General features: G+C 40.1%; 1 protein-coding gene across 3 annotated transcripts in view; it reads right to left on the reverse strand.

Annotated features, from left to right (window-relative positions):
• The window catches only part of NLGN1 (neuroligin 1), a 762,223-nt gene that overhangs the window by 490,103 nt on the left and 245,576 nt on the right, over positions 1-26,544 (reverse strand). For all 3 annotated transcript variants that reach the window (XM_073578828.1, XM_073578827.1, XM_073578825.1), the window contains one exon: positions 16,545-16,697. In XM_073578828.1, coding sequence (XP_073434929.1) covers positions 16,545-16,697 — 153 coding nt within the window. The remainder of the gene's footprint in view (positions 1-16,544; positions 16,698-26,544) is intronic.

Genomic DNA, 26,544 nt, shown 5'->3' on the forward strand with positions numbered 1-26,544 from the left:
AACAATTACTTTGACTTGATGCTTAGATGGAGACACAGAAGTGAAATATGCAGCACATATGCACAAGTCAGTTTTTGCATAGCAGAGTCTTATTTTCCACGCTTTTAAACATGTATGAGGAATATGCTGCCTATTTATAAATGTATAAAAAATTAATTTCACGTTTCACATTCAGGGCTGTAAGCAGAATGTAATACACTAGGCAATAAAGCATAGAAACATGACAGATATTTATACATACTGATGGTAAATGTATGTTTGGAAAATAAATTAAAATGCAGTGACCTTTTCTGTTTCAACACAATAAATCACTTTATAATAGACTTTAATTTTTATGTAAAGGATTATGATGTATATTAGAAATGTTTCATATGGTTTGTAACACAACATGATAAAATAAGAGTTATGGGAGATGCTGTTTATAAGGCCAATAATGAGCCCTTGTAAAGGTACTGTCACACTTAGCGATGCACCAGCGATCCGACCAGAGATATGACGTGGTCAGGATCGCTGGTGCATCGCTAAGTGGTCGCTAGTGAGCTGCCACACAGGCAGATCTCACCAGCGACATCGCTGGGGGACGGGGGTCGCTACTTACCTGTCACACCAGGCGATCCTGCGTCCTCCCGCCCGCGTCCACGCGTCGCTCGTCACCACAGCAGGAAGCCAAGCAGGAAGCGACCGACGAGAAACGGTCCAGGACGTTCTTGCGCGATCAGCGATAATCAGCGGGGGAGCCGGTCGGAGGCAAGTATCACACATAGCGATATCGCTAGCAATATCGCTGCTATGTCACAAAAACCAGTGACATTATAGCGATATTGCTAGCGATATCGCTTAGTGTGACAGGCTCTTAACACCTGCCTCATGTAGGGAAGATGTTTTTTTTTGCAGAAGTACATCCTCCACTTTTACAGTCATCTTTTTGCTTCCACTCTATATTTTGTTGCTTAAAAACTGTATATGTGAATCAAGTGAAAAGTTCATTGCTGTACTATGAAATTATCAAAGATCAACAAAACATATATTTTTTTTATAGGATTCATCACCGAAAACTCTTTCCCCCCCAAAAAAAATCAACATTTATTCAAATATCATTATGTCATGACACACACACTACACATACACATGAATACACATACACTGCACATACACATGTATATATACACACACTACAAATACACATATATATATACACACTACACATACGGTATATACCAGCCCATCTCCTTGTCAGTTCCTCTACACTCCCAAAATAAAAGGACCTATGGTGACCATGATATCTCCAAATGTCCTAAAGCATTCTTAACCTCACAATAGAAAGGCGGGGGGCATCATAGGAAAATCGGCCATGACTATAACTAGGACTTATTTTGGGAATAGTAATTATAATTCAAGCATACTCCAAAATTCCTGTAAAATCATGCTATGGCTTATTTTGAGGGTAAGTCTTATTTTAAAGGAAACTTGGTACTTCTGAACTGACCATAATATATAAAGATTGGACAATCCACTGTCACCCTGCACTGACGCTCTAAAACATCAGTGCAGTCTAAGCAGCTTTCACAAGATTATGAAACTGTGGGGGGAAGGAAGCCGGATAGCACACTCATCCAGACTTCCTAGAGATAAGATAAACCTGGCTTATTACCATATTTTCCTTCCTTGTACACACAGCACTGTACCACCGCTGTATATATAGATTAAGCACTTACCCTGCTTCCTCCTTGGACCAAGTGAATATGTCATCACTGGATGCAGGGCTTTAACAGGAGCTGCTTGGTCCTAGGAAACCCAGATAGTTTTAGTATGCAACCTGCAGGCTGAAATTCCTTTGGAGCTGGAGCTAATATACCAGCTCTAGGTACGCTTGAAGTCAGTAAAGAGAAAAAAGGAAAATAATGTATTGACTCATTTTAGTAAAAACTAAACTAAATTTAAAAAAAAAACACTGCCAGTTTATATAGCTGTTTCTAACCACTCCCCTATGAAAACAATATGCACAAGATCTAAAAATGATTTCTATAGAAAGGGTGATATATTTTAAAATATTTTTAGTGGTCCTCTGTGGTCATAAATAAAGAGAAAGTGAAAAGTTGAAACATGTTTCTTATTTTTCTGTACATTTTTCCTTATTATCAGAAAAGGTAAAAAAGAAAAACAATATAAAAATAGCATAAAAAGATGCAAAAATTATTTGAATATCCAAGTAAGAAAAAATTGTAGAACCACTAAAAGCACATGTACAATAAAACCTGAAAATGTCCCATGTTAGGAAGATAAATGGCCCTCTCAGGAGCGGGTTAGAGAGGTTGCTTGAAATAAAAATGATCTAAGAGCTTGCACTATGCACATGTTGAAAACAGTAGAAACAGCCATACATACCATTTGCAATTTCAGAGCTGCCATTCAACTGATGCTCCGGTCTTTGTTTTCTAGTTGTGGAGGTGAAGTCAAGACTATAGTGCACGTGACCACTACAGTCAATCACAGGGTTCAACGACTTGTGCTGTCTGCATTGCCAGAGCAACTGAGACCAATTGATTAGCTTTCATGGTCATGTGCACTGTAGTTGTGAGGTCACTGCTATAGCAAGAAAACAAAGGCAGGAGCAGCAGTGGAAAAGAAGCATTAGACCTGAGGAGAGTATCTGTGGGTTTATTGTTTTCAACATGTGCAACCATTGAGAATAAAGAAAAAAGTATTCTCGGGCAACCCTTTTAATGTGATAGAAGCATATATATGTTTATGTTTTGAGATAGACTTTGATGAGCACTATTGTGCAGACTGTCAAAACAACTTTGTCTTTCAAGAAAAGAGGAGCAGATTTATATTATGACTCTCAGAAATTTAAATCCCAATTCTGAGCACCAACCAGAGCAGAGGTAAACTAAAGAGGATTCATCATGTATACATTGTAGTCATTAAACAGATCATTTTAAATCTATCTAGGTTAAAAACACTTTAGATTCCGAAAATACAACAGGGTCTAAGTACTTTATATGTTGATTTCTTGCTGATTTTTTGCAAATAAAAAAACCATAGGCATATAGGAGTGAAGAACATTTTTTTGCTATAGATTTGAAAGTACAAGTAATGGAGATGTACAGAATGTAAAAGTTTCACATTGCATATTCCTTGAGGATTTCCTCAAATTCATATCTGGCCAAAATAAAATTATGTCGCTTGACATTACCAGTTCTTTGAAACATCCCTTTTCACCTGAATTAGCTTAATTAGTCAAGGGGCCCAAGTCTGAAAGAATGTATAGATCTTTTCCTTCAAAATTTGACTTCTCAATGCAGAATTTACATTCAACCGGATACTTCACTATTTGTTAATCCATCACAATGTAAGAAGAATGACACAAAGCTGGTATTTAAGCAGAACGTAAAGAGCCCAAAGATCTATAAGGAGTCATTGTCTGGTATAAGTATTCAAAGCTTTCACCAATTCTTCAACAGGTGGGACATTTCTCACTATTGTATATCAGGCATGCACATAAGGGGGCATTTGGTAGCTGCATACTTTTGACTTGCCATTTTATACATTATTGTACTGGCTTACAAAGAACAACCAATTCAACGGTATTAAATCATTTAAGGCGTCCAAAATATTGTGCATACTCATAAAATTATAGAATTTGGTAAGTCTGAGTCACACATGGAGAGATGCCACCTACACAAAGAGCAAGCTTCTAAGTTTGCTTCTTTTTCTTTTCAGGCAGCATACTTTAAAATTCAAAGCCTAAAGAATGGCAAAGAATTCAAGTTAATGAATAAATAAATCTCAATGTTTATAATTGAGCAGATACTTTTTCAGGAAATCGGCAATAATAAGCAACTTGTCCTATGTTGTAGTTTGTTCTATGTAATCTTGCATTTAATCATGGTTTTAGAGATATCACAAACTGTTTCGAAGTAATTCTCTATATTAGACAACCCTACTGAACTATATATTACTCTTGACCACAATTATGCTAATCACTATTATGGTTGTTTGTTGATCGCATTATAAAAAGTCCCCTTTTTTGTATGTATACATCTTGCAAACTGGGTTGTTATTACACAATGGATTGATATAATTGAAAACATAAAATAATAGGATTCAGCCTACAAAGAGGTAGAGATATAAAGGCAGTAACTCTTCTTTCTTGAAAAAGCTCACTGCAATCATTACACCATTTTATGAAATTACGGCTTCTTATAATGCTCAAAGATGGTGAGCAGAATATTATCACAGAAGAAAAGTGGAATGAGAACTTTTCTGGGATGGAATAGCGCCATGAAGAACAAACTATCCGATCATTCTCTCCCACAACATCTGGTAGGGATGATGGTCAGCTGATCCTTGAGACATTGGAACACTTTAATGTATGCTGAGAATCTGTACTGTATACACTGGCAGACACAGACAGAAGAGGACCTTGTTCAAGAACAATATATGGGCCTTTTGCAGTCCAATAGCTCATCATAATGCACAACTCTACCTGCATTGCAACTGGAAATGGACCCCCTTATCTCTTAGGTCCCTGTGTGTCTGCACAGTCTGCACCAATGATATGTATGTCCCTCTGTACATGCAGCACTTTTAATTTTCTGGTTTGGAAAAAAAGCAATGTTTCACCTCCAAAGAGCCTTATGTTCACTTTTTTATATGCCTATTGTGGCAGGGCTAAGGGTCGTGTAATTGGTGGGAGATATGTGTCTCATAAATGGCTTATCTCCATAATGTAAGGCAGAAGTAAAGCATACCAGATATTGTTATTGTTTTTGTTTGAAGGACCTGTGGTGAGGTCACAGTCATGTGACCAGTCAGCTGCTGGGAACGTGGGTGTGGCTACAGCCTTATAATGTGACCTGCTCCTGAACCAGGGAGCTGTATGTGGGGAGGACTACACCTCCCAGCATGTGCTGAGACTCGCGGTCTGAGTCTGCAACCACGAAGGTTTATGTTTTGTTTGCCTAAGCTAGAGGCTATTTTTGGTGATACGCTGTTTTATGGTTTATGACAGAAATAAACCTCATGAACTTTGGAAGAACCGGTCTCCTGATTGTCTCCCGCTGCACCTGAGCGAGTCACATCCCCACAATTGGTGGTACACGTGCGGGCAGCGGTCCCAGCAGAGACTTGAGACAGTTGCTGCATGTCCTGGGTGAAGTTTGCAGCGGGGCAACAAGCATTGCCTGGAATCATGGAGGACCTCATGAAACACCTGGTCCAGTCCCAGGCACTGCAGCAGGAAACCAACAAGCTGTTGTTACAGCAGATCCAGCAAAGCCAGCAGGAGCAGCGGCAGCAGTTCCAGCAGAGCCAGCAGGAACAACGGCAGCAGATGCAGCTTCTGGCAACCGCCATCCAGGAGGGCAGGACGAGCGCCCCAACCCCAGGTCGGGCTGATGCCACCGACGTCGAGAAGGCGGTAAGACGCGCATTACAAAAAATGACCCCTGAGGATGATGTGGAGGCCTTCCTGACGGTGTTTGAGAGGGTGGCTGAGAGGGAAAAACTTCAGCCAGAGCGGTGGGCGGAGGTACTGGCCCCTTACCTAACGGGGGAGCCCCAGAAGGCGTACTTTGACCTGACGGTACAAGATGCCAGAGAGTATCCCAAATTAAAAGCGGAAATTCTCGCACGCTTGGGGGTAACAATGACTACCAGGGCACAGCGAGTTCATCGCTGGGCCTATCACCGGGACAAACCCCCGCGCTCCCAAATGTTTGACCTGTTGCACCTGGTCCAGAAATGGCTGCAGCCAGAGTCGGCTTCCCCTGCACAGATGGTAGAGCGAGTTGTGATGGATCGGTTTGTGCATTCTCTGCCGAGACCTCTACAGACTTGGGTTGCCCAGGATGATCCCCAAAATGCTGATGAACTGGTTGGGCTGGTCGAGAGATACCAGGGGATGGAAGGTTCCTTGGGGAAGCAGCCCATTCCATATTGGGGGTCCCAGCAGGGGGCGGAGTCACAAAAAGGGGTGGTGCGTCCAAGGTCAAAAGGGGCGGGGGAGGCGGTGCCCAAGGTCCCCTCGGGTGTTATTTGCTGGAAGTGTCATGGGCCAGGACATATAGCGGCCCGTTGTCCCCAGACCACTGAGCAGATGGACTGCAGCATGGGACGCCGTAGTTCATACTACGCATATCCAGCTTGCAGTGTGAACTCGCTACCTAACAAGGGGCCACAAGCGTGTCCCGTGAAGGTGAACGGTCGAGCAGTAATGGCGCTTCTGGACTCCGGGAGCTTGGTGACCCTTATGAGGGCCAGTTTTCCTCTAAACATACTCCCGGGTAAAAAGATTGGTGTTCGGTGCATACATGGCGATGCAAAGGACTACCCTATGGCTAGGGTGAAGATTGAAACGGCGCATGGCACCGAGTCGCATGAAGTTGGCGTTGTTCGAGACTTGTTGCATCCCATAATTATTGGCCGGGATTTCTGTCTGTTTTGGGATCTGTGGGGGATGGGTTCTGAGTGTGCTAGCAAGAGCAGGGAACCAATCCACCCCACTGAGGTATCGCCACCACCAGAGGCAGACGAGTTCCCTTTATGTGTCCTTGTTGGGGATGAAGAGGAAGGGTCCCCTGTACCTGACATCCCGGAGTTAGGGGTGGCCAGGGAGAATTTTGGGACTGCCCAACATAGGGACCCCACACTAAGGGAAGCCTTTAACAATGTCACCGTCATTAATGGGGTTGCACAAGAGCCGGGAGCAGACACAAGGTTTCCCCATTTTATGTTGAGTGGGGAATTGTTGTACCGGGTCACGAAAATAAGGGAGGAGGTGGCAGAGCAGTTAATAGTACCAGGCCCCTATAGACGAAAAGTGTTGGACATGGCCCATTCACACATCTTGGGGGGACACCTGGGGGTGGAAAAAACCCAGGAACGGATTGTACAGAGGTTCTATTGGCCTGGGTGTCACCGGGAAATAGTAAACTATTGCAGGTCCTGCCCGACATGTCAGTTAACTGCCCCCACATCTCATTTTCGGAACCCTCTTGTGCCACTGCCCATTATTGAGGTGCCATTTGAGAGAATTGCCATGGACTTGGTCGGTCCCTTAGTTAAATCAGCTCGGGGCCATCAGTATATATTAGTCATCCTGGACTATGCCACACGCTATCCTGAGGCCATTCCCCTGAGAAACTCCTCTGCGAAGAGTATAGCCCGTGAGCTGGTCCATGTGTTTTCCCGGACGGGTTTGCCGAAGGAGATCCTGACCGACCAGGGGACACCTTTTATGAGCAAGGTGATGAGAGAATTGTGCAGAGTCTTGCAAATTTCCCAGCTGAGGACTTCAGTGTACCATCCACAGTCAGATGGCCTTGTTGAGAGGTTTAACAAGACCCTGAAGAGCATGCTGAGAAAAGTCATAGAGGAAGATGGTAGAGACTGGGATTGTCTCTTACCGTATTTACTGTTTTCTATCCGTGAAGTTCCCCAGGCCTCCACGGGGTTCTCCCCCTTTGAGCTTCTGTACGGCCGGCATCCGCGAGGTCTCCTAGATATAGCCAAGGAAACCTGGGAAGCCGAAGTCACGCCCCACAGAAGCGTCATTGAGCATGTGGCACTGATGCAGCAGAGGGTTGCGAAGGTGATGCCCATTGTTAAAGAACATCTCCGCCAGGCACAAGAGGCTCAGGCCAGGGTCTACAACCGGTCAGCCAGAGTGAGGCAGTTCAATCCGGGAGACCGAGTTCTCGTGCTAATACCGACGGTGGAAAGTAAGTTCTTGGCCAAGTGGCAAGGGCCATATGAGGTGGTGGAGAAACTGGGAGACGTAAACTACAAGATCCACCAACCCGGAAGACGGAAGCCATACCAGGTTTACCATGTTAACCTTATCAAGCCGTGGCAAGATAGAGAGCCAGCGGTAACTCCGTGCTTGCTGGGCAACCTAGAAGGGGAGGTTGGAGCCGTTACCATAGCGGAGACTCTATCGAAGGCCCAGAAGCAGCAGTGCCGGGAGTTACTCCAGAAAAACCGCGACCTGTTCTCAGAGTTGCCGGGGTGCACGAAGGTGGTGGAGCACGAAATTCTGACCGAGCCACATGTGCGGGTGAACGTGAAACCATATCGTATTCCTGAGGCCCGGCGAGAGGTAATCTCCAAGGAGGTGCAGCGTATGTTGAAGCTCGGGGTCATTGAGGAATCCAAGAGCGGCTGGTCGAGCCCGATTGTCCTGGTCCCAAAACCTGATGGTGAATGGAGGTTCTGCAACGATTACCGGAAGCTGAATGAGGTCTCCAAGTTCGACGCTTATCCCATGCCACGCGTTGATGAGCTCATCGAGAGACTTGGACCTGCCAGGTACATAACCACTTTGGATCTGACCAAGGGATATTGGCAGATCCCCATGGCACAGGAAGCCAAGGAGAAGACGGCATTCTCCACACCAGACGGGTGCTTCCAGTATGTCCGGATGCCGTTTGGCCTACAGGGAGCTCCAGCAACCTTCCAGAGGGTGATGGATAGAATCCTTGCACCTCATAAGCTATACGCTGCCGCATACCTGGATGATATCGTCATCTTTACCCCGGACTGGGAGACTCACCTGGAAAAGGTCCAAGCAGTGTTTGACGCTCTAAGAGAGGCGGGGTTTACAATAAACCCGAAGAAGTGTGCCTTGGGGAGAGAAGAAGCCAAGTACCTCGGATATGTAGTGGGGCGTGGCGAGATCAAACCCCAAATCAATAAAGTGGAGGCAATTCAAACATGGCCGAGACCTCTGTCAAAGAAGCAAGTTAAAGCCTTCCTGGGGATTGTGGGATATTACAGGAGGTTTATCCCAAACTTCGCCACAATGGCTGCACCTCTAACTGATCTGCTTGAAGGGACAAAGTCAGTGATGGTCAGCTGGTCCGAAGAAGCAGAGTCAGCCTTCCAAGAAATGAAGGGAGCTCTTTGTAAGCAGCCCGTTTTGGTGGCCCCAGACTTTAAACGTGAATTTGTCCTCCAGACAGATGCCTCAGATGTCGGGGTAGGTGCAGTCCTTTCCCAAGAGATACGTGGGGAGGAGCATCCTGTTCTCTACTTGAGTAGGAAGTTGACTTCTTGTGAGAGAAATTACTCAGTTGTAGAGAAGGAGTGTTTGGCCATAAAATGGGCAGTGGACACATTATGGTACTACCTGGTGGGACGGAAGTTTAGGTTAATATCCGACCATGCCCCACTCAGGTGGATGAGGGAAACCAAGGGCAAGAATGCTAGGGTCACCCGCTGGTTCTTAGCCCTACAAGACTTCAGTTTCCATGTAGAGCATAGGGCCGGGAAGCTACATGGTAATGCCGATGCCCTCTCCAGAATCCCTTGCCTGGTAGGTGAAAGTGCCAAGCCCCACGGCTTTAGGCAGAGGGGGGAGGTATGTGGCAGGGCTAAGGGTCGTGTAATTGATGGGAGATATGTGTCTCATAAATGGCTTATCTCCATAATGTAAGGCAGAAGTAAAGCATACCAGATATTGTTATTGTTTTTGTTTGAAGGACCTGTGGTGAGGTCACAGTCATGTGACCAGTTAGCTGCTGGGAACGTGGGTGTGGCTACAGCCTTATAATGTGACCTGCTCCTGAACCAGGGAGCTGTATGTGGGGAGGACTACACCTCCCAGCATGTGCTGAGACTCGCGGTCTGAGTCTGCAACCACGAAGGTTTATGTTTTGTTTGCCTAAGCTAGAGGCTATTTTTGGTGATACGCTGTTTTATGGTTTATGACAGAAATAAACCTCATGAACTTTGGAAGAACCGGTCTCCTGATTGTCTCCCGCTGCACCTGAGCGAGTCACATCCCCACACTATATATATGCTTTTTTCATACTTATATTATTATGTTACCGGGCTGTAACCTGCAGGCTGGCACCTTTCATCTGCTTTTTGGTTTAGCTTGTGCATTTCCTTCACAACTCCGCAAAGGACAAACATACTAGTTCCCTGTATAAAATAGCCAATTATAGAATCTAGGACTCCTACCCTGTAAAATTAAAATTTTTCAAGAAATGCATCCAAGCCACCCTTAGTGTTCTTTAGATAGTCAACCAATAAAACATCAAATGGCAGAGAATTTCATAATCTCTTTGCTCTTATAGTAGATATTGTCCTTTAGTCATCGTTGCTGGCCAAGGTGTAAAAATATCATTAAAAAGTATAACGGAATGTGGCAGAATGGTATCTTAAGGATAAACTATACAACACTATAGGCAGACATGACAAAGCAAAAGCTAAAACTAAATGACTTCACTATTGTATTTCAAATCTTACAGATATGGCACATTTAATAATATATTGTCGGCTATTTGTTCTGTTTTGTGACCTTTCGGCCTTAAAACCTATAATTTGTGTTGCTATTCTATTTTCTGTGCACTTTGTCAAGTGGTGTGGAATTGACTGACAAGTAGTTGCTATGTCGCAAAGAATATAAAGCAATACACAAACTCATTTTCTAGCTTCTACTTTGTGTAATGCAATGTCATGCTGTTAAAAGCAACCTAGCAGAAAATGGACACAGTTTAGTGACAATACTCATTTTTTCTTTAAAGGGTATTTTTGTTTTAGCACCTCTATTGAATCTTAAGCATGCGAATAAAAACTTAGAATGAAAAAAGCTATAGATGAATTTTAAATGTATTGTTCCACAGGAAAGGTGAGAAATGCTGATTACTGAGGTCACAATGCTTTTAATTCAATTGTAAATATGTAATAGTGAGAAAAAAAGGAATGACACATAAAATGAAAAGGTATTTTCTAAAAGAGATATGTCAGGAAAACTAAAGGGCCTGTCACACTAAGTGATATCGCTAGGATTGACGTTATAGCGATATTGCTAGCGATATCGCTAAGTCTGATACTTACCTCCGACCGGCTCCCCGCTGGTTATCGCTGATCGCGCGAGAACGTCCTGGGCCGTTTCTCATCGTCAGCCTCCTGCTGGGCTTCCTGTGGCGCCGATGAGTGACGCGAGGACGCGGGCAGGAGGATGTCAGGATCGCCGCGTCTGACAGGTAAGTAACGACCCCCGACCCCTGCTATGTCGCTGGTGAGATCTCCCTGTGTGGCAGCTCACTAGCAACCACTTAGCGATGCACCAGCGATCCTGACCGCGTCATATTGCTGGTCGGGATCGCTGGTGCATCGCTAAGTGTGACACTACCTTTAGAAGCCATCTTTAAGGCATTATTCACACATCACTATTTGACTTTCATTTTCTATATGATTTTATATGAAACTTGGAAAATCTAATAAATATAGCCTTTGAAATATATATTATTCAAATAAAATACTTTTTTCTAAGTAGTCCTGCAATTTGTTTCCAATTCTCAATCCCGCACCTGATTGTGTATCAGACTCTGCAATTCCTTTATAAACTGTATGGTGTACTTGCAGTACTTCCATTCAACTGAGCCTCCTATTTGCTTCTCTTTAGACTCAACTCTTGATTGCCATATATCACCCTGCATTTATTCCTCTATGCTCTGCTATTCATACCATAATATATCAGTATATCATAACATAGGCAATAAAGTTAGTACCATCTGTTTGCTTCAGTAAGAGTGTGATTATCCTTACTTCTGTTTTTATGAATAAGTACACCAATTATAAGAATAACTGAACTGCCATTAACTGTTATAAGAGCTGTGTAATCATCATCAGTAACGGTAATACAAGTTTTTACTTCCTCTCCCCACACACCTTCACCCCCAACTGTGCAGAAATTGGGGGGTCAAGTCCATTCAATTTCATTACAGAGGAAGAGATGGGGAGCCTGTAAGAAATTAAAAGGCATGTAATTCTCAGGGAGTCACCCTGAGATGAAATGACCCAAATAAGGCAAAGGAATCCATGAATCTTCAGACAGAAAGGAACTACTAAGTAAGGTAATATTAAATGAATTATATTGAGGACTAGTTACAGAATTTAGAAAAATATCACTGAACTACTACTTTAATAACTAATATTCCATTGACACTAAAATTTAGCATGGGAACCACTTGAAAACAGTACATATACAATGCCTTAAAAAAAGGAACATGAGGAAAAAGAAATCTAAATAATCAGAAAATGTGTTGTTTTTTTTGGAATAAAGATTGTTTGAACTGATCTTATTTCCTGCAATAGCTAGTACTGTAGTCTGCAATGGGTTGCTAAGTAACAAAGTGCATTTTTTTCCATCACCAGTCATTTTTACATTGGATAACAGATGGAAACTTGTTATTGAGAAATAAGCAAAAAATGAAATAGAATCTAATTATTTGTCGACAAACAAAAGTTAGACTGTTGCAGTGGAAATAATGCAAAAAAACTGTGGATTTTTTGTTTTGTTCTAATTAATAAAGAGCAAAGACATTGCTGGAGTTTAACATGCCAAAAGTCTAATATCTAAAATGGACAAACATGTTTAAGTTAGTCATTGAAAAGTTAGCTAAAGCTACAATTTTCATTAAAGGGTACCTACAATGTGAAAAAATGCTATTAACCTGCTAATATTGGGATTAATCTGCAGGTTAACAGTGTACAAAAGCCGTGCTGCCATCACACTTTAAGTCCTGCTGCTGGGAGAAAATTAATTTTTATTTCTTCTGGTTCCCATGGGCTTTCCGTCATAAACGCTGATGTGGCTTCAATCACGGCTCAGCACATAGTGAGCGGTGGCTGTAACCACACCCCTGCACTGAATGACAGCCGGCTCCTCACTGATGCACTGCTGAGCTGTCAGTTGGTGTCAGGGGTGTGGTTATAGTCACCACTCACTGTGTTCTGAATAGTGACAGAAGCCTAAAGCTGCCAGGAGGAATAAAGTTAATTTTGTCCTGGCAGCTGATCTTGCAGTGTTGCAGACCCATGGCTTCTGATTGCTAATAACCTACAGATTAATCTTACCTATCCCATACCTAAAGATTAACCCAATGTCTGCAGGTTAATAGTGTTATTTCATGTGACTGGTTTGTATATATTAATCAAAAAGAAATTTTCAATACACACAAATTGATGTGCACAATTTTTGATTACATGTAGTTTCCAACTTTAAAACCTGCATTCTCTTATGTGCCTGTAACTTAGGCCACAAGATATGAGTTTACAGAGTGTTCTCTTAAAAGCATGCTTTCTTTCTATACCACCTTCCATATCTCAATAGTGTAACAAGGTGGCACAGGGTGGTAGTCGTGGGCGAGTCCACTAAGTCATAGACAGTGAGCACCCTGGCACCGTGCACATGAAACAACAGGTGAAGCCCCAGTCCTGCGGTACAGTCAGTGACCTTCAGCACACAGTCATTCAGGATGCAGGGGATGAAGTCTCAGGAAAACACCACAATCCAAAGTACTGTTCCAACAACAAAACTATACTGTATATGGTGCAAACAAAACAATGCTTCCTGCTCTTTCCCTGCAGTTTCAATAGACTGTATGACAGCAGCTCCTGTCCTGGTCCCAAACCCCGTACTTCTCCTGGGGTCAATCCCGTTGAGCCAGTGTCTGTCTACACTGCCCGTCAAGCTAGGGCAGCCTTCATCACCCCGACCGAGGAATCCTCTATCCTCACTATGGTGCATGTCCTGCCCTGGGCAAGTCAGCCCAGCTTCTGCTGTAAGAGCAGGAAGTCCTCTTTCTAAGTTGGAGGCTTTGCACCATCCACCTTTTAACTCCTCCCAACTATTTAACCCTTAACGCTCTATCCCTAAGCTAAACATGTATAAATACATTCATATTACAGTGTAAAACATTAAGAAAACATTTACAGTACATTACACATTGCAAAAACGTCAGAAAATGTCAGGAAGCCGCACGCAACACCGGTGTTTGCTATTCAGGAGAGAAAAGGCAATTGAGGGTCGCCGCTACTTCCTTTCAAATGTCTAAATGGCTGGACAAGTTGCAATAAAAATATAAATTTGCTGTTAAAAGTCTTACATTCTATAAGTGAAATAGTACTGAATGTAAAAAAGAAGTGGACCCATAGATAATATTAAAATAGGCCAGCCTTTATGAAGATAGGACAAATTGTGTTGTTGTTTCTTTTACTCTCAAAGACATTGACATAATGATTCTTAACCACATACTTGCTAACAATACACTTCATCTGGAGAAATTAGTTCTTCTAAGACATTCACCACCTAGTTGAAATGTTGCCAAGCATATGTGGTCCAAATATGCGTTTCTATAGAATACAGAAATAAGCTGTTGGATATTTTTAATAAGAACAATTTGCAAATTAGCTCATTTTTATTCATTTAGATGTACTGGAGCTGAGAAATAAATAGTTGCCAAGGTAGACTTACTGTGTTAAAAAAGCTAGTAGACAGACTGAGTATTTTCAAAAATATATCTGAAGAAATGCAGCTTATCTTAGAAAAGTATGAAAGAATAAAACAATATGTAACTTGAATTTCGGTACTAAAATGATAGAGCTGGGATTCAGTTGTTCACAGCCTAAATTGCAATGTAAAATATGTACTAGTAGCAACACAATACAAACCTCAGAGGATTTTTTTAGAGTTCTACTAGAACCAGTAAAACAAAAAATCAATTTATATATTGTATAAAATAAAAAAACAAATAATAAAACTAATAATGCCACTGTTTCCAAAGAAATTTTTTTTTAAATGTCTTTGCTGTGTGCCGCGTGTTTAAAAAAATTAATATCATTGCAAAAAATGGAAATAAGATAATGCAGCTTCCCAGCAGATGATTTTTTTTTAAATTTCACTTTGTGTTAACGCCTTAAAGAAGTCAGCCATTTTGGAGTTTTTGGGATCATATATTGTTTTAAAAAATGTTTTCTTTCTGAGGGGATGGAAAAATAACAATTCTGTAGAGTTCTCTATGCAACATAAATCACATGCTCAATTTGTTCTATGGGTCTGTATGATAATGCATTAATAATTTGATATATATTTTTACGTTTTACAAACTCTTTACTTTTTTCAATAAAATCCATTAAAAAAAATAAAACTTTATTTTTGTGTTGCCATATTCTGATAGTCATATCATTTTTATTTTAATCTACGGTGCTGTATTATGGATAATTTTTTTGTGGGATGATTTAATGCTTTCATTAACACTATTTTGTGGCACATGATCTTTTCAAATCTATCTTTGTTTCTTTTTTTTGACAGCCAGATGACCAAAACATCAGGAATTCTGTTTTTTTTTTTATTTTTTAAAATGCACTTATAGTGAGGAATTAAAACATGACATTTTATAGCGGAGTTTGTTGTGAATGTAGCAATACCAATTATTTAAGTTACTTATTTTTCTTTTTTGCATGTATTTATTGATAATTTATGTGTGTATTTTTTATGCAATGAAGAAACTGATATGGATATTTGCTTGACATTCATTTAACTTTTTAACATTTTCTTTTCATTTTTTATTTTATTTACACTAGTAGGCTTGAACTCAAATGAGCTTGACCGCTAACATAAAGGGATTGTCGAGGCTTGGACAACCGCTTTGACACACTCCAATATGATGCATTGCGGTGTATCATACCTCTCAGAATAACACTGACAGGTATTGTTTTAAACTATTGTAATAGGGAGACTAAGATGAGGACCAACCAAGCTATTTTTTATGTCTTTGGATGTCATGACAATGTATTGGCTGATAGGAAGGACTGCCTCTCTTTGCCTAACCTCCTAGATGCTGTGGTCACTAGAGACATATGTGGGGTTAAACTGCAAGGATTGGTGTTTTCCCGCAGTTTCATATGGAGTCTTCATGTTTGTTAGTCAGGCTTCAGATGCTTGTTCCTGGATACAGAGGCAGTATCTGTTAAATTACTTCTGATGTATATATCCAGTTAGGAGCAGTTATTATAAAACTTTTCATTAAAGATAAATATATCATAAAAAATTAAAATTTTTCAGTTTTAATCAAGCTTTATCACAGTGAAAACAGAATCTATAAAAAGGTGCATTTCAGCAAAAAGTATACAGCAAAAACTACATTACACATAAGCTAAATATAAAATACCAAAGAATCTGATGTCAGTATTATGGATGAGCAACTTGGAAAAGCGATTCAGAAACTTAATGACTGAATGACAAAACGGCGCTCAGATACAGTAAGACTGACATACATGGATAATGTAATCAGACAATGCATTATTACCTAAATCTATGCTTCTAGGTAAGAATACTTCCAGAATACTGCATTTCATGGAGCATACATTAATAGGCAGATTTAGTTGATGCATCTTGACAAGCGTCATTATACTAAATCAAACAACAACATACCCTATAAATTACAATGACAATCAAATTTAAGACCAGATACTTCATATAAAAGGATTCAAAATCACATGTGCCAGTGGCTTAAAATGGGCAAAATGATACATACAGAAGCCACTATCAGTAATAAATCAGCAAAGTTATACGTTACTAAAAGTCCAAACTGTGTAATAGCTTTGGAACTTCAGCCATGAATTAGGGAATTGAAAATAAGAGTTCATACACTGAATGTGGAAATTCAATACCTTCAGAAAATAAATTGAAAGTCTAAAGGCACAGTCCGCTATGCATCAAAGGTCAAAGTAAAAAATATCCTCCTTACCAAGCACCCCGAGGCGATAGTTGACGGTGATGACTATAACATTTCCATAACTTGCTAGGACACTTCCATCAAACAAATTAGCAGTGCCTTCCATATAGGAACCACCATGAATATAGACCATCACAGGCTTGGGACCTCCACTATCTCTGATGTCTGGAAAAGAAAATATATTTAAATATACTTGTACCAAATAATTCATGCAAGAAGAGACATTAGTTTACCCTTTTGTTGATGTTTCTTAAGAAAAAAAAATGCAATTGTTTTCATTATTCAATAATGTGCAGTTTCTGTGTTTTTACTATTTTCTGATATTTTTTTAGCAAAATAATAAAGGTTGAATAAATTGAAATTTAATATAAATTTTTCTATCTTTATGAATGCACATAGATCAAGATTCATTGAATTATGTTTCATTTATTTAGCTGTATTTTTTAGAAACTGTTGAAAGGGTGGCTATATATAGTCCGTGTTACAATTTTTTAAGGACAGTTCTTGTCTTTAAAGAGAACCTGTCATCTGGATATTATGTCCTAAATGAATGTCATGTATGTAAAGGTGATTTAATACCAATTAAATCATCATCTTCATTACAGAAATTTATTGTGGTTTTAGAGAAATCCATAGTTGAAATTGTGTGCTAATAAGTTACAAATGCAATGGGTGGGCACTGGACATATGGTTTTCCTGTTTCTCTTTCTCCTGCCTGCTTCCTTTATTGTCAGTGGAACATGAGTGACTTATCAGTCAAAGAAAGGAGACAGAAAGTGGGTTGGGAATAGGGAGAGAGGCAAGAAATCCCCCTGCACTTGCAACTCTACTATGAATTTCTCTAAAACAGCAAAACAAATTTCTGCAAGAAAGGAAAGGCTTTACTCAGCATGCATTAAGGTACTGTCACACTAAGGGATATCGCTAGCAATATCGCTATAACTTGTGACGTTATAGCGATATGGCTAGTGATATCACTGTGTGGCATACTTACCTCCGACCGCTCCCCCGCTGGTTATCGCTGATTGCGCGAGAACGTCCTGGACTGTTTCTCGTCGTCAGCTTCCTGCGGCGCTTCCTGTGGAGAGACGAGCGACGAGCGTGGAGCCGGGTGGGAGGACGCAGGATCGCCTAGTGTGACAGGTAAGTAGCGACCCCCGTCCCCAGCGATGTCGCTGGTGAGATCTGCCTGTGTGGCAGCTCACTAGCAACCACTTAGCGATGTACCAGCGATCCTGACCGCGTCATATCGATGGTCGGGATCGCTGGTACATCGCTAAGTGTGATAGTACCTTTAGACCATGTTCACTCATTCAATATTTGGTCATTATTAGGGATGAGTGAATATCTTTGGATAAGTCCCAACGAACAGGCTTTCCATGCATGTGTTGTGACTGACGCACTGCCACGACACATGCAGCTGTGGCACCGGACCGCTGACTATCAAAGAGCTCCAGGCTTCCGGGCTTCAGATGCAGCTATTCGGTAAGAGCTATAGCTATTCAGATAAGGACTTATCCGAAGCTATTCTCTCATCCCTAGTCATTATTTTACATCAGTATTTGTAAGCCAAGAATTAGGAATGGAGCAAACGAAAAGTATAATAGAAACACGTCACCACTTCTGTATTTATCACCCACTCCTTGTTTTAGCTCACTAATACTGATACTGACCATTCAAAACCCTAACTATGACATAAAAAGCTATCCACAACCTGTCTCCTCCATACATCTGTGACATGGTCTCCCGGTGCTTACCTACACGCAACCTTCGATCCTCTCAAGATCTCCTTCTCTACTCCCCACTTATCTCTTCTTCCCACAACCACATACAAGACTTCTCCCGTGCTTCCCCCATACTCTGGAACTCTCTACTCCAACACAATACTTTCACTTACCACGAAAACCTTCAAAAGGAACCTGAAGACCCACCTTTTCTGAAAAGCCTACAACCTGCAGTGATCCTCAGTCTACTTAACTGCCACATGACAAGCTCTACCTTCTCCTAGTGTATCCTCACCCATCCCCTGAAGACTTTGAGCCCTCATAGGCAGGGTCCTCTCTACTTTTGTACTTGTGTGTGCCTTGTTTATTGTACTTGTCTACGTCTGCCCTTTTTTCATATGTAAAGCACCAGGAATAAATGGCGCTATATAAAAATGAATAATAGTAATAATACAAAATTCTAACCAAATATTGATCGAGTGAACATGGGCCATAAAGCACCTTTACATACATGCCATTAGTTTGAAGCATAACATCCTGATGACAAGTTCTATTTATTGTTGATAATATTAACAGGAATGCCTTAAATTACAAAAATATAGGCTACTTGTTATTTGACAGTTCACTTTTTAATAGCAAGAAGTTCTTAACACATTGGCCGTTGCCCACTTATAAATCAGTAGCTGAGTATATTCTTTCAGCACAGCCTACTGATACAGTATATACGTACCACAATGAATCAAAATTATATGGTGTTATATGAACAATATTAGGTACTTTCCCTTAGTGTCTCAGTAAAGTATTCAGCAGATAGTCGCTGATTAGCCATTTGGCTGCACTTGGGCTGCCCTGGATAATGATGTCAGCGGTCAATGTGTTAAGGATCAGCAAGCTGTGAGGAATATATTTCTTTATAATACTTGATTTTTCTTATTAATTGCTCCTAAATTCTTGCACAAAGGGAGAATTTATTTATGTCTTTAAGACAATTTTCCTACTGTAAAAAGTCAAACCTTATTGGCATGATGATTTTCAGGTATTAGATGTTTTCCATTGCTTCTGTTAACTTTTTCAAAAGTTGGTGCTATTTGTCAAGTAGTGTGTAGATTTTCACAGCCCTACAAGATTACGGCAGTCCATGGCTAGAGTAGTTTAGACTTTCTAGCTATCGAACCGACAAACATGCTTCACATTTATTAAAATGTTTCATAATTTGAACAAGTTAGGCCTATTTTGCTTCAGCAAGCTTGACATTAACACTGGCACATAAAAGGGCCAGCCCCAATAAATTTTCCCCTAGACTCTAGATATCTAGTTGACTACAGCTACTATTAGAAATTTCTTAGAAGCTTACTTTACATACTGTTATATTTATAAACAGTATAAAATAAGATACAGATAACAATAAGCAGTGAACTACCTGGAATAATCCAATAAAAATGTAGCAAGGCCAGGATTGCTACTTTGCCTTGTCAGTGAACTCAACTGATGCTCCAAGCAGAACAGACAAAATAATAATCAGGATTCTACTGCTCGCCTTGTTTTTAAAACTATTTAGATTCAATAGGCTTTGCAAGAGTGGTGTACATGTTAAATATGCAATAAAAATTTAGACTTTCTCTACTGGTGATACAGACATACTGAGCTTGATAATTTATTAATATGTTAAACCAGTTGATTTGGAGTGCCGTATCAGAAAAAAATAGCTATAAACTGCATTAAGAAATTAACTCACAATATTTGGACATTTTCTATAAAACTTGATGAAAAAGGATGGAAATTTAATTTTCCTAAAATGAAAAATAATAGTGTATTTTATAATTTGTAAATGTTTTAATTTTTTATTTAGTCAAAGGTTTAAATGGAAAATTCAACACAGGTACTATTTGTATAATTTTGTTGAAAAGATAAATTATTACCTGACATTCACACTACAGTTTCTCATTTTGACAACTATTAAAGCCTAACTCAAGTGTTTTTTTATTTTTTTTATTTTACTGCTGTGGTGGTATAACTATCCTAAACACCCTGCCCCTAGTCTCATACTTAACAGCCACCATCTTCATATATTATTGGTGCCAAACCGGTCACTATTCTTCAGGTTATGACCTACCGAATTGTTTCCATTGGGAGGTCACATCTCAATGTAAGTCCATAAAATCCAACATAAGGCCAGAACAAGGCTCTAACAGACTAACATTGAGAGCTTGTGACCGTTACCTCTGACTTAGAGTCAGTCAAATGTTCCGTTCACAAGACGGTGGCATGGGGCCAGAGAGGCACCAGGAAGAGCAGAAGACCGCGGCTGGTGAGTATAATAGTAGGGTCAGGGAACTTACATTAGTGGCTCCATTCCAGCACTGAAATATAAAAAAACGCTGGAGTAATGGTTTGGCAATAACAATTAACCCCTTATCGACCAGGGGTATTTTTGGTTTTGCATTTTCATTTTTCCCTCCCCTTCTTTCCAGAGCTATAACTTTTTTATTTTTCCATCAATATGGCCATTTGAGGGCTTATTTTTTGCGGGACAAGTTGTACTTTTGAAAGACACCTTTGGTTTTACCATGTCGTGTACTACAAAATGGGAAAAATCCAAGTGCGGTGAAATTGCAAAAAAAGTTCAATCCCACACTTGTTTTTTGCTTGGCTTTTTTGCTAGGTTCACGAAATGCTAAAAGTAACCTGCCATTATGATTCTCTAAGTCATTACGAGTTCATTACGACACCAAATATTTCTAGTTTTTTTTATCTAAGTGGTGAAAAAAGATTCCAAAGTTTGTTAAAAACAAAATTGTGCCAGCTTCCGAGACCCGAAGCATCTCCATTTTTCGTGATCTAGGTTTGGGTGAGGGCTTATTATTTACATACTGAGTTGATATTTTTAATGATACCATTTTTGTGTAGATACATTCTTTTGATCGCCCGTTATTGCATTTTAATGCAATGTCACAGTGACCAAAAAAAGTAATTCTGGCATTTTGATTTTTTCCCCCGCTACTCCGTTTAGCGATTGGGTTAATCTTATTTTTTTGGTGATCGATCGGGCGATTCTGAACACAGCAATACATAATATGTGCATGTCTGATTTTTTTAATTGTTTTATTTTGAATGGGCTGAAAGGGGGCTAGGCCCATCATTGGACGTTAAGGGGTTATTTCTTATAGAAATCAATATATATGTATTTTTAAGAGTATTTAACCTCTTCACCCCTGGGTCTTTTTCCATTTTTTCTATTTCTTTTTTGCTCCTCTTCTTCCTACAGCCATAACTTTTCCATTTTTTCCATCAATTTGGCCATGTAAGGGCTTGTTTTGTGCAGGGTGAGTTGTAATTTTGAAACACTATTGATTTTACCATATAATGTACTGGGAAATGGGAAATAAATTCCAAGTATGGTGAAATTGCTAAAAAAAAAAGTACAATTCCACAATTGCGTTTTTTTTTCTACCATGTTTGCTAAATGCTAAAACTGACCTGGCATTGTGATTCTCCAGGTCATTACAAGTGTAGGCTCTAATTTACTTTAAGTTGTGAAGAAAAATCCAAAGTTCATATCAGCTGTCATGTGCCAGAAAACATGCTAGTTCAGCACTGAAGTCTGCATATAAGGGGTTAAGTTATCACTTAAGTAGTATTCCTTTAAAACGTATTATTTTTGTATTTTATTCTACTATTTTTCTAATTTATAGTAGTCATCTCAGAGAAAAATAAATTATCCTTAAGACTGGGCAGAACAGAAAAAATATATCATTTTTTCTCCTATTTTTATAATAATTACTGCTATAAGGCTGGTTTCACATTTGCGTTTTTTAGCGCTGGAAAAAAACGCTAACCTGCGCATGCGTTTTTTCCCCTATATTTAACATGGGTGCGCATACCTGCGCGCTTGTAAGCGCATGTATGCGATTTTCATGTGCTGCGTTTTTTTGGGGTGTGCGATTGGATTTTCCAGACGCATCATGTTGCATTTTTTGGCCCTGCAAAAAAGCGCATGCGCACATATGCGCACGTTTTGCGCTAAAAATGGCCATTATAGCCTATGGATGCGCATATGTGCGCACTGGCATGCTCATGTAAGCGTTTTTTTGCATATGCGTTTTTTTTTTTTAACCATGGAATTTAGGGGTTTGAGTTAGAGTTAGGGTTAGTTAAGGGGGTTTAGGGTTAGGGTTAGGGTCAGGGTCAGGGTTAGGGTTGGGTTTTGGGTCAGGGTTAGGGTTTAGTATGGTTTGGTTAAGGGTTAGGGTCAGGGTTAGGGTTAGGGTCAGGGTTAGGGTTAGGGTTAGGGTTAGGGTTAGGGTCAGGGTTAGGGTCAGGGTTAGGGTTAGGGTTAGGGTCAGGGTTAGGGTTAGGGTTAGGGTTAGTTAGGGTTTAGGGTTTGGGTTAGGGTTAAGTATGATTTGGTTAAGGGTTAGGGTCAGGGTTAGGGTTAGGGTCAGGGTTAGGGTTAGGGTTAGGGTCAGGGTTAGGGTTAGTAAAGTCATGGTTTGGGTAGTGTGAGGGGCCACCTAAAAATGTTGGAAAAAAACGCAAACGCGGTAAAAACGCGCTAAAAACGCATACAAACGCATAAAAACGCTGCGTTTTTTTCATGCATGCTCATAAAAATGCTTGAAAAAAACGCAGCAGTTGTATGCTTATGTATGCGTTTTTTCAATGCGTTTTTTTGCGGGAAAAACGCGCTGCAAAAAAAAGCAAGTGTGAAACTAGCCTAATACAGTAGTACTATAGTAAAATACAGTAGCTTTCAATTCAAATTGGAAACTGCAAAGCTTTATGTTTGTGAAAGTATTTTCTGTCATTCATGAGGTTTTATTAGTTGGGATTATTTCTTTTTTCCACAGCAAACTATTATATTTATCTTTTACATCATGTAAAGTATTCCAATTTTTCAATTAGGATCATTTTACACAATGCTTCCGTGTTATGATGCCCCCTGCTGTTCTTTTGATTCAATCTCAGAATAGCTACCTAATATGTGTCCATTACTGTTGTGAAGAAGCAGCTTTTTGCGTACAGATTCTTATCAGCTGAACTCAATTTTTAAGGACCGACAGGTGGCACTAAATGACCGCCAATCAGTAAACATTTTACTGATTGGTGGTCATGTTTACATGGGCAAACAGTGGTAAACGATGCATGCTGAACAAAGTTACATAGGCTGAAAAGCAACTTAGGTCCATCAAGTTCAACTTTTCTCCATCAGTTATGAACAATCAATTTCAGATTGCTCAGTAGACGTAAGATGCCATTGCTCTCCCCAGTGTGAGTCCTGTTTATTCAAGACAATACACTACAGAGTACAAAAAAATATTTCATCCAATGAATGAACAAAATGCTCATTCATGGCTTATTGCCAATCTGTTTAAATTGAAAGACTTTCATGAAAGGAGTGTTCCTAAGAATGCTCATTCATGATAATTTTTTCAGTATATGTGTCACTTAGTTTACTGGGTGCTGAAGTTTTAATTAAAAACTGTTTTATCTGCAGCAGTTCTATTTGTCTATGAATGCTTAGTTCTGTATAACACACTCACACCACTAATTGGCTGCTTTTGTCTGCACTGTGCATAAACAGAAAGCTGCCAATCAGTGGTGGGTGTGGTTAGACTACATGGAAGCAGATTTACTAGTCCTCTAGTGATAATCTACTGCTGATAAAACAATGATTGTTTACAAAAACTACACTGAGCAGCCCAGGAAGTTACACATTGCCGGAATTACGGCCTCAGTCTCTACACTGTATTGCTTTAGATGGGGCAGAAAAAACCTGGATTACCTTTAACTTTCACCATAGAAAGTATCACTTCGCTGATAATATAGATGAGGACTTTGGAGGTAGGCTAGGCTAACATGGCCGTATGTAAAACACACATTTCCGCAAACTGATATGATTGGCTATGGGTGCACCTCCATTCGCTCGTCCATGTAAGAGATAAGGGGGAGAAGGAATTAACATTTAACGTCTAGTCCACTGAATTGAAAACACTAGTGTTTGTTGTAGTTTTATTCTCACAGAATTATGATATGCTAGCACATTGGCTATTATTGGATCAGTGTGCTGTCTGTGAGCTACTAGGCTTTAGGTAGATGTTATGAGAAAGAATCAAAGTCCATTTCAAGGCACCACAACATCAATATCTAGATACAGGAGTATTTTGGGAACAATATTTGAATTGAAAAGATGGATTAACCCTGGTCTAGCCAAGAAATGGCTAGGAAAAGTCATGGAATCATGGAAATCACAGGACCGATAGACATAATTTCATATGCACTTATATGCCTTATCATGCTCTCAGTGAAGTGATAAAAAGTTTTCTAAAGAATGTTCTGCCACACTGAGTCCACTTGGGCACCCAAATCATCAAGATCCACTGCTAGCAGGTCCCTTTGCAACTGCCAAGCAATAACGTCCCAGATGTGCATAATGGGAGAGAAGTCTGGAGACACTCAATGTCCTGGTAGCAAGTTTAGGCCATTAATTCTGCTTAAAGCAGAGGAAGCAACATGACATTGTCATGTAGAAAAATGGCTCCTGAAACACTTTGAATACATAGCTGTATCAGTGTTTCCATGATTGAGTCATTCTGTATGACAAATGAAATTGGAGATCATGAGCCAAAGGAGTCATCAGAAGGTGTTTGCACAACATTGCCAAATTCCTCATGTACTGCAAGTGAAATTAAAGGTCACATACCAATCCTAAGGCATCAAACAGTGTCTGCACAAACCATCAGTAGGCATGTGCACAACATTGGGCTACAAACCAAATGTCCAGCTACCGGTGTTCCATTGGCCTCTGGCCACCACTCGTATGTAGGTCTATTTTTCAATGATGAATTTCTCTTTGTCTAGAATGCAATAATAGCTAAAGATTGGATTGGAGAGCACATGGGGGAACAGCTGCATCATGGCATTGTATTGTTGACATAAGAAAACATATTTAGTTTATTTTTCAATATTGAACCATATGGGCAACGCCATGAAGCGGTCTTCACAAGCAAACCAATATTACTCCTGGGATTTTGGTGAGTGGTAACATAATGCATGGTAACTGGACCACTCAATGCTTCATTACGTCTATGCATTAACTTTATATTGGGAATTATATTGAGTTGGTTATGAAACCAATGGTACCGTCATTTAAAAAAAAATACCCCATGAGCCATTTTTCAACATTACAATGCCAAGACGCATGTTACTGTGAACAGCCGGTGTGTACTAACATGGCCTGCAGCATGTCGAGACTTGTCTTCCATGGTGTACCTCTCTGACATCACTGGCTGGCAAATACAAAATAACTATCAGCAGCAGATCTTGATGATTTACATACCCAAGTGCATTCAATGTGACAGAACATTCCTCAATCATTACTATTCTAATTGACAGCATGCTGAAACACAAAACTGTGTGTATGACAGCACAAGGAGCTCATACTTGATATTGAAGTTTATTTCTCCTGATATAAAACTGAACTTAAGTGAGAAATCAGGTGCACATGCAGTGCAGGACATTTATTAATTGTTTCAAATATTTTCGTTCTCCTTCTGTGAAATGGCCATGACTTACTTAACTTAAAAGAAAGAGTGTATCCTAGCAGGAAAAGATTATTTAGTTTTAAATAATGTCAAAAGATGACAAATTTATTAGCCAGCATGAGGCGAGGCACTATGATTTGGTACATCTATTCTAATTTTCAGCTGTCTAAAAGTAATGGTAGTCTGTCACCAGCTCCTTGATACCCCATTTAAAAGCAGCAAGGTGTGTGTGCAGAGTCCATGATTCCCCAGCTATATATCACTTACTGAGCTGCTTGCTGCAGTTTTGATAAAATCTGTTTTATCTGCTGCAGATCTAGCATTTCTCAGAATGCTAAGCGCTGTATAAAACTCACCTTACTAGGGGCGGACATATAACTGGTGCCACCTGTGCAGCTGCACAGAGACCAAAGAGGTAACTTGGCCAACCATCACTTCCAAAGCAGCAATCAGCTTCTTTCATAGACAGAACTATAAGTGCTTCTCACTAAATTAGAATATCATCAAAAAGTTCTTCAAAACAAAAAGAGAAACTCTTATATTATATAGAGTCATTACAAACAGAGTGATCTATTTCAAGTGTTTATTTCTGTTAATGTTGATGATTATGACTTACAGTCAATGAAAACCCAAAAGTCATGATCAGTAAATTAGAATACTTTATAACACCAGCTTGAAAAATGATTTTAAAGTCCGAAATGTTGGCCTACTGAAACGCATTATCAGTAAATGCACTCAATACTTGGT

The sequence above is a fragment of the Dendrobates tinctorius genome, unplaced genomic scaffold, assembly GCF_039654945.1.
Source record: "Dendrobates tinctorius isolate UK_male_01 unplaced genomic scaffold, ASM3965494v1 ptg000060l, whole genome shotgun sequence".
In the NCBI taxonomy this organism is placed as follows: Eukaryota; Metazoa; Chordata; class Amphibia; order Anura; family Dendrobatidae; genus Dendrobates; species Dendrobates tinctorius.